General features: G+C 33.0%; 1 protein-coding gene across 2 annotated transcripts in view; it reads right to left on the bottom strand.

Annotated features, from left to right (window-relative positions):
- Positions 1-449: 449 nt before the first annotated feature.
- The window catches only part of LOC149777009 (tectonic-2-like), a 44,997-nt gene continuing 28,017 nt past the window's right edge, over positions 450-17,429 (bottom strand). The window contains exons 7-10 of one of the 2 annotated variants that reach the window (XR_016416148.1): positions 13,702-13,881; positions 9,777-9,914; positions 2,377-3,721; positions 450-2,266 (exon numbers count right to left, since the gene is read on the bottom strand). Coding sequence is in view for 1 of the 2 variants with exons in the window: in XM_089941758.1 (XP_089797884.1) it covers positions 3,538-3,721; positions 9,777-9,914; positions 13,702-13,881 (502 nt within the window). In the remaining variant the exon portion in view is untranslated. Of the gene's footprint in view, positions 3,722-9,776; positions 9,915-13,701; positions 13,882-17,429 lie in introns of both variants that reach the window. The other variant, XM_089941758.1, reaches the window with a different exon arrangement.

Raw genomic sequence — 17,429 nt, forward strand, 5'->3', positions numbered from 1 at the left:
GGCTGTGTCAACTGCTATGGTGTGTCTCAGGGCAAGGGACTTTACTCCAGTTGCCTTGCCACAATGTAACCTTTTTTGACCTGTGTAATTGTACCATCAAACAACAATCAGAATTACATCATGCACAAAGAACTTAGCCAAGTAAAATGTTCTGCTGTACCTCAAAGGAGTGCAACCATGTCTGTATTAATTGAAAATATCTGCTTGAATGACACATTGAGCCTTTTGTCATGCCTGTAAATGGATGACACTCTTATCAGTTTATGCAGGTGATGCAGGAATTGTAGCATTCCGAGATACAAGCCTAAGGCATACAGAATATTGTACCCAAGTTGAATACTGCAACTGATATAAAAGTTAACACTGACACTCAACTCCCTTGGAGATGCCACAATTTTTCTCACTCTCTTTGCTAAAATTCTGGTGAGACAAAAAACAAGATACTATCGTAGGAAAATATGTTTATTTGAATAAATAGTGAACAAATAGACACAAAGGATGGAAAATACTAAAATAAAAGTGTATATATCTTTTAACCGATGATTCAGTTCATTTCCCTCTCTATTACACTAACAATTAAAATAATACCAAAGCTGCTACCTTCAACACGAATAGAACTATGTATGATGAGAAATTAGCTTCTCACTTGAGATTTTAAAATATATAATTACTTTTACCCAGAATTATCTACATAGGAGATACTTTAGAATTAAAAAACATACATAACCATGTAACATTTCACAGTGATCTTCTAAAAGGCCTGTCTCAAAAGAAGGAGGAAACTCGTAAGAGAGAGGCCACTTATGGGCAGATAATTGACACATGAAAGGATGACGACAGAAAAAGAAAAACTATGTGTTTTTAATTGTTCTTTTTAGTGATGTTAATTCAAAAATATTTTAAAAAGTTAAACACATTTTGGAAGAAAATATAGCCCTTTAAATGACATGCACAAATTGTATTCAGTTGCTAGCAAAAGTACTGTCAGTACATTAAACTATTGTATAAAAGAAATTAAACTCAGTGACAATTTCATCATAAATTAATGGTACTAAAAGAGCTATTGATTTTGTTGGGAGAAATTTATATGTTGTCTTAGAATAAAGTGATATTTCCTAATGACAAATTACTTCTACTCACCCATCACAACTGTACAGATCAAGACCTGATATCACATGATGTACCGGCAGATCTGGATCTATCAGTTTGTTGTGAATAATCAGTAGTACAAACAACATATACCCTAATCTTTTGGTGCATTATGCAGTGGCAGATCAGGGTCCATGTTTTGCAGCTGGTCCTGACTTGTGAGTATAGATTGTATGTGACTGAATTTTGGAAAGTTACATTTAACATGGTAAATTATGACAAATTTTTATTTGTAATCAAACTTTCAGACCACTAAATGGCTAAAATTTCTACAAAACTAAAATATTCCTGCTATATGGGATTATCACATGAGTATGCTTGTATACATATAGTAACAACCTACAACAGCAATAAATGATACATGTCTGTCCAAGTAAACATGCATGTTGATTTGAATTTAATGACAGGCGAGCAATGCATCAACAGTGGGTGCTAGTCACTACATTCCAGGTAACAACCACGTTCAAATAAGCGAACAATTACTGTTGTTGCCTAAAAGTGTGTTTGTTTTTCATGTGTTAATATGTGTGCCATATTCAACAGAATAAAAATAATATACATGCCCACAAAATAATGCATCATCCACAAAACTTGATCAGAAAGTATGTGTTTTTCCATCAAATGTTAAAATCTTTCACACAAAACATCTTGTGATTTTACAGTTTTCTTCTTGACTGACTTACAGACACTTATTCAGAGATGGATTCAATGAACAACTGAATGCACACAGTATTTCTTTCAATCACCTCTCACCTCATCATTACAAATCAGCAGTCTCAATCAATTCTCACCCATATCGTTATAAATCAGCAACCTCAATCAACTTTCACCCGTATCATAACAAATTAGTAACTGCAATCAACTCTCACCATCATTACAAATCAGCAACCTCAAATGTCATCCTTATCATTACAAATCGGCAACATTAATCAACTCTCACTTTATCATTACAAATCAGCAACCTCAATAAACTCTCAGTATTATCATTACAAACCAGCAACCTCAATCAACTCTCAGTATTATCATTACAAACCAGCAACTTCAATCTACTCTCATCCTTATCATTACAAATCGGCAGCATTAATCAACTCTCACCTAATCATTACAAATCAGCAACCTCAATCAACTTTCAGTATTATCATTATAAACCAGCAACCTCAATCTACTCTCATAATTACAAATCAGCAGCATCAATCAGCTCTCATCTAATCATTACAAATCAGCAACCTCAATCAACTCTCATCCTTATCATAACAAATCAGCAACCTCAATCAACTCTCACAATGTCTATAACCAGCCATGTAGAAGTAGCAATAACAACATTTTTAAGAAAGCCATTGTCAGAGTGGTACCATTTTCATTTAGGACAAACTAAATATCATATAAAGCCTTTCAGTAAATTCCCCATTTTTTATATGATATCAGGAGGAGTAGTGACAAGACTTTCAAGATGGCCACTGTGGCAATCATACTGGATGTACAAGCAGCACCATTTCATTTAAGACCAACCAGATATCATAAAATGTCTTCTGGTAAACACCCTATTTCAAAATGATTTTCCATTCAAGAACAGCGATCACAAAATTGTCAAAATGTGGAAGCAATATTTGGCATTAGGTCAACACCGTTTTCATTTATGACCAACTAGACATCACATGAAGTCATTTAGTGAAAACTAGATTTTGGTATGACCTTCCATTCAGAAGGATGAGCAATATCAATATTCTAAAGATGCCACTGTGGCAGTGATACTGGATGTTTGAGCAGCACCATTTTCATATAGGACTAACTAGACCATGGGATGAATGTGTGTATAAAGGGTTCATGGCACTCTTCCAAGCAGTTTTGGAGGAGTCAAGATAACACATTTGTTATAATGGATGGACGACAGAGAAACCTATAAGCTCTCCTGGTCTCTTTTAATAAAACTTGTATCTTTATATTAGATTTCTTTTGCATCAAACAAAACCCACAACTGGTCCTCAAAATCCACAACTGGTCCTGGAATGACGCTCATTTAAATAATTTCAAATGAAAATCATGAATAACATTTCCCTTCTATTTTGTGAAACGCCTCTACTTTGGAAAATATGATTTCACACTAAAAACCAAACCATTTTTCATAATATATATAATAAAGTCCATCTTTTGAATTCCCAGAAGCTTGTACAGCATATTATTCCTTCGATTCCCAAGTAATCTTTTGTCTTCTCAAAGACAGAACGGTTGTTGACAAAAAGCAGAGGCTACAGGATGAAAACATGGTTCCATTTGTCCACTTCACCACCATGGTTTTGTGATCATCAAAAAGCTAATCAAGAAATGGACACTCAAAGAGATGATGCTTGTTGAGGCTACAGGATGAAAACAGCACTCCATTTGTCCACTTCACCACCATGGTCTTGTGACCATCAAGTAGCTAATCAAAAACAGGACACATATAAGGAAGAAAGGTAGTGTATAGTTTCTAGTGTCTCCAAGATGTTTCTCTGTCCAAGGGTAGAAAAGGTTGTCCCAGCAGCGGTCTCCAGGGCAGAGGTTTGGATCATCTTCTTCAGGTTTGTCAAAGTATCTGTAAATAACAGGATTTTTTAAAACAAAATTTATTTCATGTAAACTGTACAAAAATTCTCACAACTTACATTAAACACTCAATACCTCAGGTGTTAGCAGAGCATGATCTTTTGAAGCAATGGAATCTGGATAACCTGGAGGAAATCAGCAATCTTGGATGAGCAACCATGATAGCTTCACAATTGGCAACAGCCCAAAAATTTTCCATGCAAAAAATGTTATAGTTCACAGTTTGTTAAATAAACTGTAATAACACTTTTTAAATTAAATGACTGAAATACTACAAGAGTTTATGGGAGTTTTAAGATGTGTAAATACTTTAAAGGAGACCAGAAACCAGTGGAAATACAGAATAATAATAAAAGCACTATAGAAGAAAACCTGATTCTGAAGTATCATCTGCGACCATAATGCCACTATTTAAATATCGGAATATCTTCTAGGAGCTGAATTTCCGTGACCTCGTATGCAAAATTTCCACGCCTATTCGGTTACTTTCAGGTGTGACGTCATAGTAGCAACTCCAGCATCCCAACTGGGAGTTGCCAGAGTAAAAGACAATGCTGTTTTGCGTTGCTTACGGGTGTAATAGCACATGAAGAAAAGCCTGTGGACAATATTTTTTTCTTTTCCAAAGATAAAGGCATAAAGAAAGTATGGATACATTATTACAAGCGAGTCGATTTCAAAGCAACACCATACAGCACACTACAATCATTACATTTCTAAAGGAATGTTACAAGAAGGATCCTGAAAAAAATGATAGCCCGACACCCGGGGCCCCTCTAATTTTAGTTCGGGCCCATCCTGTATTCAAAGTTAGGTCTCCATCGGATTTGTCAGAAAAAATTGTTTGCCTGAGGAAACTTTGATCGCGCTGATGAAATGAGAAAATGTATTTTCAAGATGTTGACATACATACCTTAACATGGCACAATCGAAATCAAATCACCTCTGTCCTAGGTGAAATTGAGATCTTATTTTAATTAAATGAAAGCTTTGCAAAAATAAGATTCTAAACCACTGACACGGTCATGTTTCAAGAAAACACAATTTTCAGTAATCTTAAATAAAAATTAAAAATTAAAACAAAAATCAGTCTATGCCTAACACGTAGTATGTATAAACGGTAATCTGTAATGATTGGAACTGATATAAAACTATATGGGATGTTTAAATAGCAGCGACTAAAAGAAAAGAGGTCAGTTATAAAATCAAAGTTTCAATTTAACTGGCTGACAATAGAAATTGGGGGAGGCTACTACTGACCACATCCCTTGCCCCAATGTGTGAGCACCCATGGGGCGTGCCATTTCCCCTGTGATACGCCTTATTATCCCCCAGGACAAGACCCTTGTATCTTATTCTGGTCAGCTGTAGCTAAACTGCATAATAGCTAAAGGTTAGACTTGAGTACACAAGCATAAGGTCAGTGTGACTAATTAACAGTTAATCCTCATCAATTCATTTATCTTGTGAAAAGGACTGCCCTTCGGACATACTTCAAAGAAACCATGTTCTACAATATGTATATGTAAACATCAGCATTGATTGGAAAATAAATGATGCCCTAGTTTATTGTAACTTACGATGCCTAGGACTTCATTTTAACAGTCAAAATCTTTTTTTTCCACATTTAAATCCCACTTTATTTCCTTAGGTTTAAGTCTTAAGGCATGTAACACTGTTTACTGAATAAAATATTTATTCTGAATTAGTTCTTTGGGGGCACATATACAGCGTGGCATATTTTCTTTTATTCCTTCTTTTAATTTAATCATGGTAATTAAACTTTACATATACGATAGAGGAATGTCAGGCGTTAACTGGCAGAGTTTCTTTGGTGGAAATGGAGACTGATTTTGTTTGCAGAGAAAAATAGGCAACATTCACAGTGATCATTCATAGGATTTAAGCTAATTCCGATAATTTTATTTTTTTAATGTTTTTATTACTACAATTATGTTGTAGTGTTTTAAAAAATATCAAATTTACATGAATAATGTTTAATCTTAACATTGTATTTACTGAAGAAAAAAACTTGTGTGATATTTATTATTTCGTCACTACAATATTCACAAGTGATAAAATAGAATATGGCATCTGTGGATTGTATACGTTTCATCTATTTATGTATGGTTGTTTTTTAAATTTTTAATTTTTACATTGGGCACTGTCACTTAATCCTTATCACATCTGTGCACAGCACACGATATATAAGTATTTATTTCAAAATTACATTGCATTTTTTAAATTCCAAAATATGAAATATGAGCACCTTCTTACTGTTGTACTTTTCTGTTGTCAGGTCTTAAACATGTTGTTAACACACAATTAAACAGATATAGTTATGAGCATAACTCGGAAGCATATTCAACTTTTGAATGCGCAACCCAAATCTGGTCTCCTCTTGTCTCGCTCGCCATGTATATGTTTGTATTTGAGGACTGGCTAGTACTGCATCACGGGACCACGTGATCTGTCGTCTCATCAAAGCTCGTAAAAACTCGGCAACTTACGGAATCGTGGTATCTTCTGCGCAATATAATCACTACCCACCTACGATATTTAATTTATAAACATCACAGTCCAATTAAATTTTGTCGAGAATTACATACATAAAAGGAAAATTTCTGTTTCTAGCTCCTTTAAGCTATGATGGGTGTTTTAGGATGTGTATATACTTCAAGAGTTGATGGGTGTTAAGGATGTGAAAATACTTTAAGAGCCAACAGGTGGTTAAGGATGTGTTAATACTTCAAGAGTCGATGGGTGTTATAGAATGTGTAAATACTTCAAGAGTTGATGGGTGTTTTAAGATGTGTAAATACTTCAAGAGTTGATGGGTGTTTTCTTCAAGAGTTGATGGGGGTTTTAGGATGTGTAAATACTTGAAGAGTTGATGGGCATTTTAGGATGTGTAAATACTTCAAGAGTTGATGGGTGTTTTAAGATGTGTAAATACTTCAAGAGTTGATGGGCATTTTAGGATGTGTAAATACTTCAAGAGTTGATGGGTGTTTTAAGATGTGTAAATACTTCAAGAGTTGATGGGTGTTTTAGGATGTGTAAATACTTTAAGAGTTGATGAGTGTTTTAATATGAGTAAATACTTTAAGAGCCAATGGGTGTTTTAGGATGTGTAAATACTTCAAGAGTTGATGGGTGTTTTAGGATGTGTAAATACTTCAAGAGTTGATGGGTGTTTTAGGATGTGTAAATGTGCTGTTATAAAAGTGTCAAGAATGTTTTCAAGAAGCTTTGGAACTTGGTCACCATCAGTTACCTCTGAGTCTACCTTTATCCTTGTTTAAAGTTTAAACATAGTAAATTTGGAAGGATGGGGGCTTGTGGATTTGAATTAATTAAAGAAAAGTAGATCTTAACATTTTGGGAAGGCTTCTATAATGGGCACCCAATTAAACAGTAGCTTTAAGGTTAAATGACAAATTGTTATGTATATTTGATTTAATTTAATTGTTTTTTAAGTTTTAAAATCTTTTTATTTTAGTTTCATTACATATCAAAGTAATGCAATTTTGTTTGCTATGAATTTGAAACTTTCCAGAAATTAGTTTGACCTGATTGTTTAGTCGTAAACACTGAACTTTGTATCTTTTGCTGACCTAGTTCTTGGCCTTGACTGAGAATCAAGTAACCAACTTCTTTTTTTTTTATTGATTTTTATTGTGGGATACATAGAGTGAGATTGAGGCCGTACTGGAATATGTGACCTTAGACATGTAAATAGCTTCTAAACTGTTCTGGAATGTGATCATGTGACCCTCATATGGGTATCTATTTTGCGTCTTTTTTTACTGTATAACCTTTGTCTATTGAGAAATTAGTTAGTTGGGCCATTACACTGGAAAGTGTTTGTTTGTGAGTTACATTTTAATTTTTATTCAAATTATTTGGATTCTAATAGATTAATTCTTTTTGCTGGAAATATTTGAGTGCTCATACTGAATTCTTGGACAAAGGCATTTCTTGATATTTTCTTTGGAAATTCAAACACCAGAATATTGTTTGTGAATCAACAAAGAACTGGAGACACAATGGCACAATACTAGCAACAGTATACATCAATGCCTTCCATTTTGGATTCATTAGAACCTTTCATTACTAAGACTTCTAAAATTTAATTCGTGGATTATTCTTGGATACTTTCTGGATCTGATTTCATAAAAAAGTAAGTTCTTATATTTTCATTTTTACATTGTTTTTCCAGGGAAATAAGTTTTCTGTTAAATTTTTCAAAGCTTGTCGTTTTCACCCTTTCTTTGTTACTGTTTATTAAAGTCTAAATACATAACCTAAGAATATCTCTTTGTGAAATTTTTAATTTAGAGTAATGTTAGCTATTTATTGATCAAAGAAACAAAAGCCTGTAAATATAAAAGAAATGTAAATTAACTATTTTTTTATTGGCATTTCAAAGTATCACTGTCACTAATATTGTGTCATGTACCTCAGTCTCTTTAACCCCCATATCAGAGAAATCATTTCCATTATAAAGTACATGTAGTACCAAGCAAATTGAGTACTGTATACACTTGCTTACAAGTCAAGTCCAATTACAAACAACAAACACCCTGATATACCATCACATAAGGTGCTGGCAGTTCAGGGTCTGTTTTTTTGTCCAAATGATTACTTCTAACAAATGCTTAGATAAACATCTGCCAGCATAATGTGATGGTAGATCTGGATCTTAACAGTTTGCAGTTGGATTCAACTTGTATGCAAGTATAATGGTAAAAAATTGTGCAAACAGGAGTTCCAATATACATAACATTTCACAACTAATTGATTTAAACTGCTATTATATTGTTTGTGTTTTGAGGGACATCTAGTAAAATAAACATGGGGCCCAGGGAAGGCACTTTCAATCTGGAATGGTCATCAAAGATTCAATCAAGAATTTTATATCATTTTCATAGGAACTCTTTGAGAGAGAAAGAGAGAGAGAGATATCAATTCATCCATTATGCTAATTTATGTTATTACCCATTATTAATTTAAAATTGACTATTTTAAAGTTAAGTATGTCATAATTAAATAATTTTAATCTCTTACTAAAATGCTGAAATTATTCTTTAGGTGAGCACTGTTTTGAATCAACTGACTTCAATTGTGTATTGTTACATGTACCAAGGTTACAAAATGATATACCTCAAGACACTGAAGAATAGTTTCATTCCTTTAGACAAAATTAGAGTTCCACACATCCCAATAGTATAATTTATAAACCACAAATAGTTAGACTTGAGCAAAGAAATGTTTAATACATTGTTTGCATGAAAACAAAGATTACATGGATATATTCCATTCTCTCACGATTCTGTACAGGTTTCTATTTCACAATGTATATTTACAATAACTTCATTACTTGAATAAAAAAATACTTTTGGCTCTCTCAATATGGGCTACTCATGAGAAAGAATCTGAATGAAACACTGTATATAAATGATGACATCCAATCAGTGCTAGGCTGATCCCAGATTAAGAAGAAACTCTGCTAGGCTGATTCTGGTATTAAAATGCCATATTATGGGCTGATCACAGCTTAAGAATGTATTCTGAGTTGATCCTAACTTAAGTCAAATAGTGCTTGGCCGATCCCATCATGAAGAAAATATTCTGACTTTTTAATTACATGTGTCCTAGCAAAAACTAATCACCTGGGCTGATCCCAGTCTACAAGACTTATATAGTCAGGAGGGGGGATGCACCTTTATTTAACAACCGTATGAGAAATGTATTCAACAGGCATGACATTTATAATAATCAGTATTGAATACGAGATCCAATAGGGGAACAATACCACATGAATCTGATAATACATAAATCAAATGAGAGCCCCTTAGAGGATGCCATTTTTTAAATCAGAAAGTTAGTTAGGAAGAGTGATATACAAAGTACAGGCCACTGAGTTCATGTGTATTTTGGTCAGTAAAAACAAGGGGGGTCAACTATACAAATAAACAAAGTTAGGTAGCAGTTTCTTTTCTCAAGATCAGCAAGCCCAGTACAAAACTGTCAAAACTTACATGGCAACTGGAGCTGGTGTATTTCCTGGTACTTTTATGAAGCGTACAGTTGTTGAGATGTGAAATGGTTGAGTATAAGTCATCCCACACCCTGAATTCACTGGTGAGCAGTTTATCTTCCAGGTTGCTTTGCTGTAGCTAAGGACAAAAAAAAAAGAGATTTAAAATGTAAAAAATGTTAAACATTTTAGCTATCACTGAAAAGTTTTGACACATCAAAACTCTCTTTTAAATACTTTTTCCTGAAAGAGTATAGAAATCGAATAACTCAAGAAAATTTTTAATTTTTATTTTCTGATATTACCGTCTATACTGGCATATAAGTTTAACTATACTCAACATAAACCCTGAATTGCTGTTACATAATATGCCAGTATATCAGGGTCTACATTGTTTGCTCTGTTAATTACTCCAATTAAATTACATAGAACCAGATCTGCAAGTGAATTATGTGATGGCAGATCTGTGTCTGTGCAGCTTGCAGTGGGACTAGTCTTATAATTGAGTGTATATGGTAAATTAGTTTCTATAATTATAACAACTTATTTACCTAGCTAAAAGGAAAATCATCTTAGTGGAAGGACACTTACTTTTTAAAATTTATAGTTAATTTTGTATCTGATAAACAGAATTACTGCCATCCCACCCCTTCCCTGCCTACAATACTAGAATTTCCAGTGGAGAAAACTTAGACAAGGATATTTAGGTATATAACTGAAAAACCATTCGTGATTCCTTTGCCTAGGGAGCCGGAGTCTTTATTGGAGTACCCAATCTCTATATGTATGTACATGGACAGGATTCGTTTTAGGCTGTTTTGCCAATGACCATTATTCGTCATTTTTGGTACAAACAGGTTCCCAATATGGAATGGTGCCAGAATGATGCAAAACAAAGATCCAAGAAACTGCATATATGTAGTGGCATTTTATGGCATCCCAGCACAACAATCACTATACATAGCCAACAAAAGTAAAGTTTGAAAAATGTAAAAACAGACTGTAAAAAAATTTAGGAAAACATACCCTTTCAAATCTATGTAGACAAAAACAAGAAGAAAAAATATGATGTTAAAATTTGGTCAAATATAAAGTAAAAGATAAAGGCAAGAAATATAAAATCCTTAAAACATATGGTCAAAATCTTCATATAAACTGCCTCAAAAACATACTATAGAATTAAATGATCATGGTTGGGTATTTATCTCTGTGTAAATTTTACAGATCGATAAATACCCAACCCTCATCATTTAATCCTTATAATTCCAATTTACTTCCTTTCTAACTTCAGATCAGTAGATTTAATCAACAAAAACTTCACTTTTATGTACATCAAAGTATTCTTTCATTAGCCTCTTAACTGCGATAGCATACACAGCCCTATCTTTGCTAGCCAAGATTCATTGATTCTTTATACAGTGATATGGGGTAGAATGTCATAGCGGGTCATGTCAGTTTTATAGCCATGATCATTATTTTAATATAAAAAAATGGTTGTTGCAGTTAAACTAGGAATATTCCTTTTTTTCTCTCAAAAATTATGCTTGCATATGGCACATGTTGTTATAGCAACATAGTTGTTACTTTCTATACATTTTGATAATTCAAAAGCAAAATTGTGCCCATTTTTAGAGTCATCCCTTGGTTGATATATGACCCTGACCTTTAATAACCATTGCTGTAACATGTTGTGGAGGTGAAATGCAATAATTTCCGAAGATTGGCTTCTAAAGCCTGCATATGCCTTCTTTGGCAAAAGGGAAGATTGTTGGAGTGCGGGAAGGTCTGTGCAATCATAAAGTTTTAACTTCTAATGGTTGATTTTATGCTGTGGCTTGTCATTTTTGATCGAAAATCTCAGGAGTGGGTGGGTGGGTGGGAGCTTGTTGTTATTATTATTAGGGTGTAAGGCATTGATATAGATAAACCTTCACATTAAATGATCTGGAAATAGGGAACCAAAAGTGGTCCACAGAATTTATTGATGTGAAAAAAATTCCAGATCAGTATCATGTGACCATTTACATCTAATCAAAACGATAAAAATTCAAATTATAAGGCTTTGTCGGGTGCTACATTATTTTTTCATGCAGTTCATGCCAAAATACTTTGACATCACATGCTGAAAGTTGGCATACTCAACAAAAAGACACAAGATAATAAAGACAACAGATCATTACAGACGATTTTAGACAGGATGATCTAAGTACATACTAAGCTTGCTGAATGGAGTGCACTCATTGCTTAAGAAGTGTAAAAGAATTAAAAGGCTGACAGAAATTTCTTATCGATTTTAATTAGTGTGAAAGCACAAGGTTGATGATCATTGATGGAAAAGGCAAAGAAGAGAAGATGCAGTCTTCAGCAAACATAATACTGCATTTTTTCTGAAGTAGTGTACATAGAGAAATACTGAAGGCTCAAATATCCAAAAATAAATTCTAGAGGGGAATGTTTTTCAAGCAATAGGTATTTAAACCCCAGTATGGAAGACCTGAGACAGGGAAGTCTGATAATAATCACAGTTGCTTGTGTTATGACTATGGTTTTAAACTATGTAATAAAAAGAAGCAAAACCAAAAAGTTTGCAAAATTCAACAAAAACATTACTAAAATACAAAGTAAAAATATAAAAGGAACTTACATTATTGTGTATTATATCCCAAATAATCATAATCATAAATATTCTATCACAAGTACAAATGTATAGAATATTCTGAATTAATTCGATCAGTCTTGAATGTGCTGATATACCAATAGTTTTGAAAGAGTTGATGTACCAACAGTCTTGATGTATCACAGTGATATAATCCAGAATGTCTTTGAATGAATTCACAATAATCCCAAAATAGTGTTTTAGTCCAAAACCTTGTTAAGCACTTTGTAATTCCAATGAATAAATTAAATGAATGATTCCTTTCAAATAATATCTGAACACAAATGTAAATAATCTGACAGACTGAAATTAAAAAAGGAATAAATAATTTTGTTTACCACAACCTTACATAAAGACAATAAAATGACCTGGATGTGGGTCACAAATTTGATTCCAAAATATTCCAAGTTCGTAAATAAGGCTTGACTCTGTGCAAGCAATGCAGTTTCAATCTTTAAAGGACAGGATCGAAAAAGAAATGTGAGTTACATCCCTTTTTATTAGTATCAGGGGTCATTGAATATTCAAAACTTGTCTGTGAAGGCAGGTGAAGGTTCGGTTACTGGATCACAGCAAATAGTCATATATGGCTTCTTTTAATTTTCTGTTCATCACAGGCTTGTCACATAAGCAGACTGTCTTTTGATCTTGGCAAGATGAGCAAGTGACTAATCCAGATATTGTTTTTATGGTGTAAACAAATGAAGATCAATGTATACTTTTAAGTTGATGTCTATTTCATATCTAACATGGATTAAAGTGAGTTGGAGCCAGTAATCTTGTTTAACATAAATTTGCGAGAGAACAGTAAATACCTGTAATTATGATTTTTGTTGTAGAGTGCACATAAAACAATCCTGACAATAATAAAAATAATAGCAATATTTGGTGCATGGTATTTGTTCAAAAATCAATCTTAAAAGGTGAACCTGTGTACAGTGATCACCTGTGTCATGTGGCCAGTTTTGCCTTTTCCCATGAGTAACTGCTATTGACAGGTTTGATTCTAAATTTGTTTGCATTATTGTGTAATAATGACTCATGGGAGAACAGTATTTGGCTAACTGCATCATTCAATAAAGCAATATTATTACAGTTGAAATGACAATTGCTCAATAACTCCAATGACTTGTGCAGTCCTGGTGGCATACAATATCCAGTTTGTAACCTCAGAAAAATAAAACCTATCCAAAACCTGAACCCCCTAATATGGACTTTTCCAAGTTGTACTCTATTATTATTATTATTATTATTATCTAGACACAGATACCTAATTCTGCCACCTAATATCTCATAGATGGAGTTATTATTGGAACGCCCGGTCTCTGCATACATGACATCAAGGTGTATACCATTGGTCATGTTGTAGCAAATTCCTGCGAGGTTGTCCACTTGAGACAGGAATGTAGGATACAAATCACTTCCAATGCAGTAATAGGTCAAGTCTTCCCTGGAATCAAATATGAACATAATGCACATATATCTATATCTAAAGGTCAGGTGTACTAAATTTTAATAATGCAAATTCAAATGTATACAGATGTCTGGTGTACTAAATTCAATAATGCAAATTCGAATGTATACAGATGTCAGGTGTACTAAATTTAATAATGCAAATTCAAATGTATACAGATGTCAGGTGTACTAAATTTAATAATGCAAATTCAAATGTATACAGATGTCAGGTGTACTAAATTTTAATAATGCAAATTCAAATGTATACAGATGTCAGGTGTACTAAATTTCATAATGCAAATTCAAATGTATACAGATGTCAGGTGTACTAAATTTTAATAATGCAAATTCAAATGTATACAGATGTCAAGTGTACTAAATTTAATAATTCAAATTCAAATTTATACAGACATCAAGTGTACTAAATTTAATAATACAAACTCAAATGTATACAGATGTCAGGTGTACTAAATTTAATAATACAAACTCAAATGTGTACAGATGTCAGGTGTACTAAATTTAATAATGCAAATTCAAATGTATACAGACGTCAGGTGTACTAAATTTAATAATGCAAATTCAAATGCATACAGATGTCAGGTGTATTAAATTTAATAATGCAAATTCAAATGTATACAGATGTCAGGTGTACTAAATTTAATAATGCAAACTCAAATGTATAGAGATGTCAGATGTACTAAATTTAATAATGCAAATTCAAATGTATACAGACGTCAGGTGTACTAAATTTAATAATGCAAATTCAAATGTATAGAGATGTCAGGTGTACTAAATTTAATAATGCAAACTCAAATGTATACAGATGTTAGGTGTACTAAATTTAATAATGCAAATTCAAATGTATACAGATGTCAGGTGTAATAAGTCTAATTTGAATATAATGCATATTTACCCATATATAAGTTAGGTGTAATAAATCTAATCTGAACATAATGCACATTTACCTTTATATAAAATTCAGGTGCAAAAAATCCAATATGAACATAATGTACAATTACCTCTCTATAAAGTCATGTGCAACAAATCTAATTTGAACATAATGTACATTTACCTGTAGATAAAAGTCAGGTGCAATAAATCTGATTGGAACATAAAGCACATTTAACTGTATATAAAACTTGGGTGCAATAAGTCTAATCTTTTTAAAATAATGAACGTTTACCTGTATGCAAAAAGCCAACAATTAAGGTCAGTTCTGAGAGTACCATGCATAACCTTTACAGACAGGTTTTGCTTTTGTATAGATTCATTCATTCATATGCTCAATATCTCATTCCAAAATGGAAGTTCTATGAGAGACACATTATACTCCAAATACTCCAATCCAATGCCTGAAGTAATGTATTGAAGAAATTCCATACATGTGTATTTCACAAGTTACTTCCTTTCATGGCAAAGGATTGCCCCCCCCCCCAAGTGATATCTACATACAATGTAGATCAAAGAGTATTATCCCAAGTTTAGCATGATTTTCAGTTGTCAATCAAGAATCATAATCTGCAACAATTACTTCACTGATTACACTGGGTTATCTATGATCTATCGGGTTTAAAAAGTGTGTAATAAATGATGTAGATTAAAGGATTTAGCATTTCATTGGATCAATAATCTGTTGGCTATACCATAATGTCTAGAATTCGGTCTACATGAATGTGTAACAATGTTGCTCCTTCAGTGCAGGATCATGGGTGCTTGGGAAAACAATTATATGTGCCCCAAATCTTGATTCTGTGTTCCCTGCTGGGAATGCAATTTTGTAAAGACAAAAATTTAAAAATATGCCTGCAACGTTTCCTTGGGCAATGACCACTGAGGTCTATGTTGATACTGGCAATGGCCAAAGTTGCTAAAGTGATGACAACTAAAGGACAGCAATGAATATCTATTTTAAAAGAATGTGTCTGGGAATGAAAACAGTCAAGGTTTGTGGTGCACAGAGTTGCAATGTAAAGTCTCTCATAGTCGATAGAGTAATGATTTTTCAAAGTCAAATCACATCTACCTAAGGAGGATTTAATTTATTATGTGGCTAAATTAATGACAAAAAAGAGTAAATTTATAAAGATACACAATTTGTCATGTTAATAATAATATATTAATTTGCAAAGAAAAGTAATTAAGAAAACATGGGTATTTTATTATAACAAATGTTGTTAGCAATGAGTGAACACTAAAGTTAAATGAGAGCAGGATCTGGCATGGAAAATTTAATGGCCAGCTCATTTCAGATTAAACAGATATTTAAACATGTCAAGGTTTTCATTATTTACTTCAGCACATAAAATGTTTATTGTAATAGTGTAAGGAAAATATGATAGTACTGCGCAAGCAATAAATGGTTAAAAAAATGGGAAAGCCATTAAGGTTGTCTGATCTTTGCGCTACTAGTACTACCTACTATTTTCCTTGGTCCCTTTAAAATATTTTGTGTCCAGCAAATTTTGGAGGGTGGTGGGAGACACTGTGTACTCTGCCATTGGGTTCCAAGGTGCAATAATGGTGTAAGTTATAATTAAAGTCTTGCATGCCATGCATACAATATCATGTACTGCACAATGCCATGTTATACTGCAGAGCAAACATGACCAATCATAAACAAAGTGTCAATCAAGGGAAAATTCTATGTAATATGTTCTGTGTTAAGGACTGGCAAGAAATGTAGACTGGTTTGAAATATTTATTCTAATCAACAAAGGTAACTGTTTTTTCTTTAATGCATTTAATGGCATTTTCTGTGTTAAGTGCCCTTATTTGATGTTACAGCAAAGATAATGTCCAAATTAAAAGTCAGTTTTGTTTAAAATGAAAATGAGAGTTCAGTACACAATTAATCGTTTTATATGACAAAAACTGTATTTAATTCCATGTGATTGTTTAAATATATCAAATTCGTGAGCAGGGGAGAAACTTTTGACATGTTATGATGGATGTTTTTGTTCAATATAAGAACACATTTTCACATCTTAGCATTTCACACATTTCATATTGTCAGATTTATTGAGATTTAGGCTTGTATTTAATTACTTTTCTCTTTCATCTTTTTCTAAACACTTTATTTTGTGTCAGTACACAAACAAAACAGAAATTGTCAAGCAGTACCTTCCAAATTGGTATACTGATGTGTTTTATTTACTCACTGCATTCAACTTTGCACATTCTCATGTTCTTCTTTGAGTTTCTTCACTCAATACATAGTTTTCTTTACTCAATATATACAGTGTTACCCTGCTATAGCACGGTAGTTGGGAGCCATAGAACAGAACCTGACCGCATTAGAGACCAAACCGTGTTATAAGCAACCAGGTCAGTTAGCTGAAGAAAATGTACCCCAAAAAAATTGTGGGGGGTGTAGGTAATAAATGCGGGCAGTAAAATATGTGCTTTATCAGCATAGTTACCATCTTAAATTGATGCATATTAAATAAGAAATACACCTGTAGTGAAAATAGAGAAGACATATATAATAGTTTACTTTATTTAGAGAACCATGAATTGGTACATATATGTGAATCATGTTTATAT

Source organism: Sinohyriopsis cumingii, chromosome 18 (genome assembly GCF_028554795.1).
Source record: "Sinohyriopsis cumingii isolate HCF-2022 chromosome 18, ASM2855479v2, whole genome shotgun sequence".
NCBI classification, from domain to species: Eukaryota; Metazoa; Mollusca; class Bivalvia; order Unionida; family Unionidae; genus Sinohyriopsis; species Sinohyriopsis cumingii.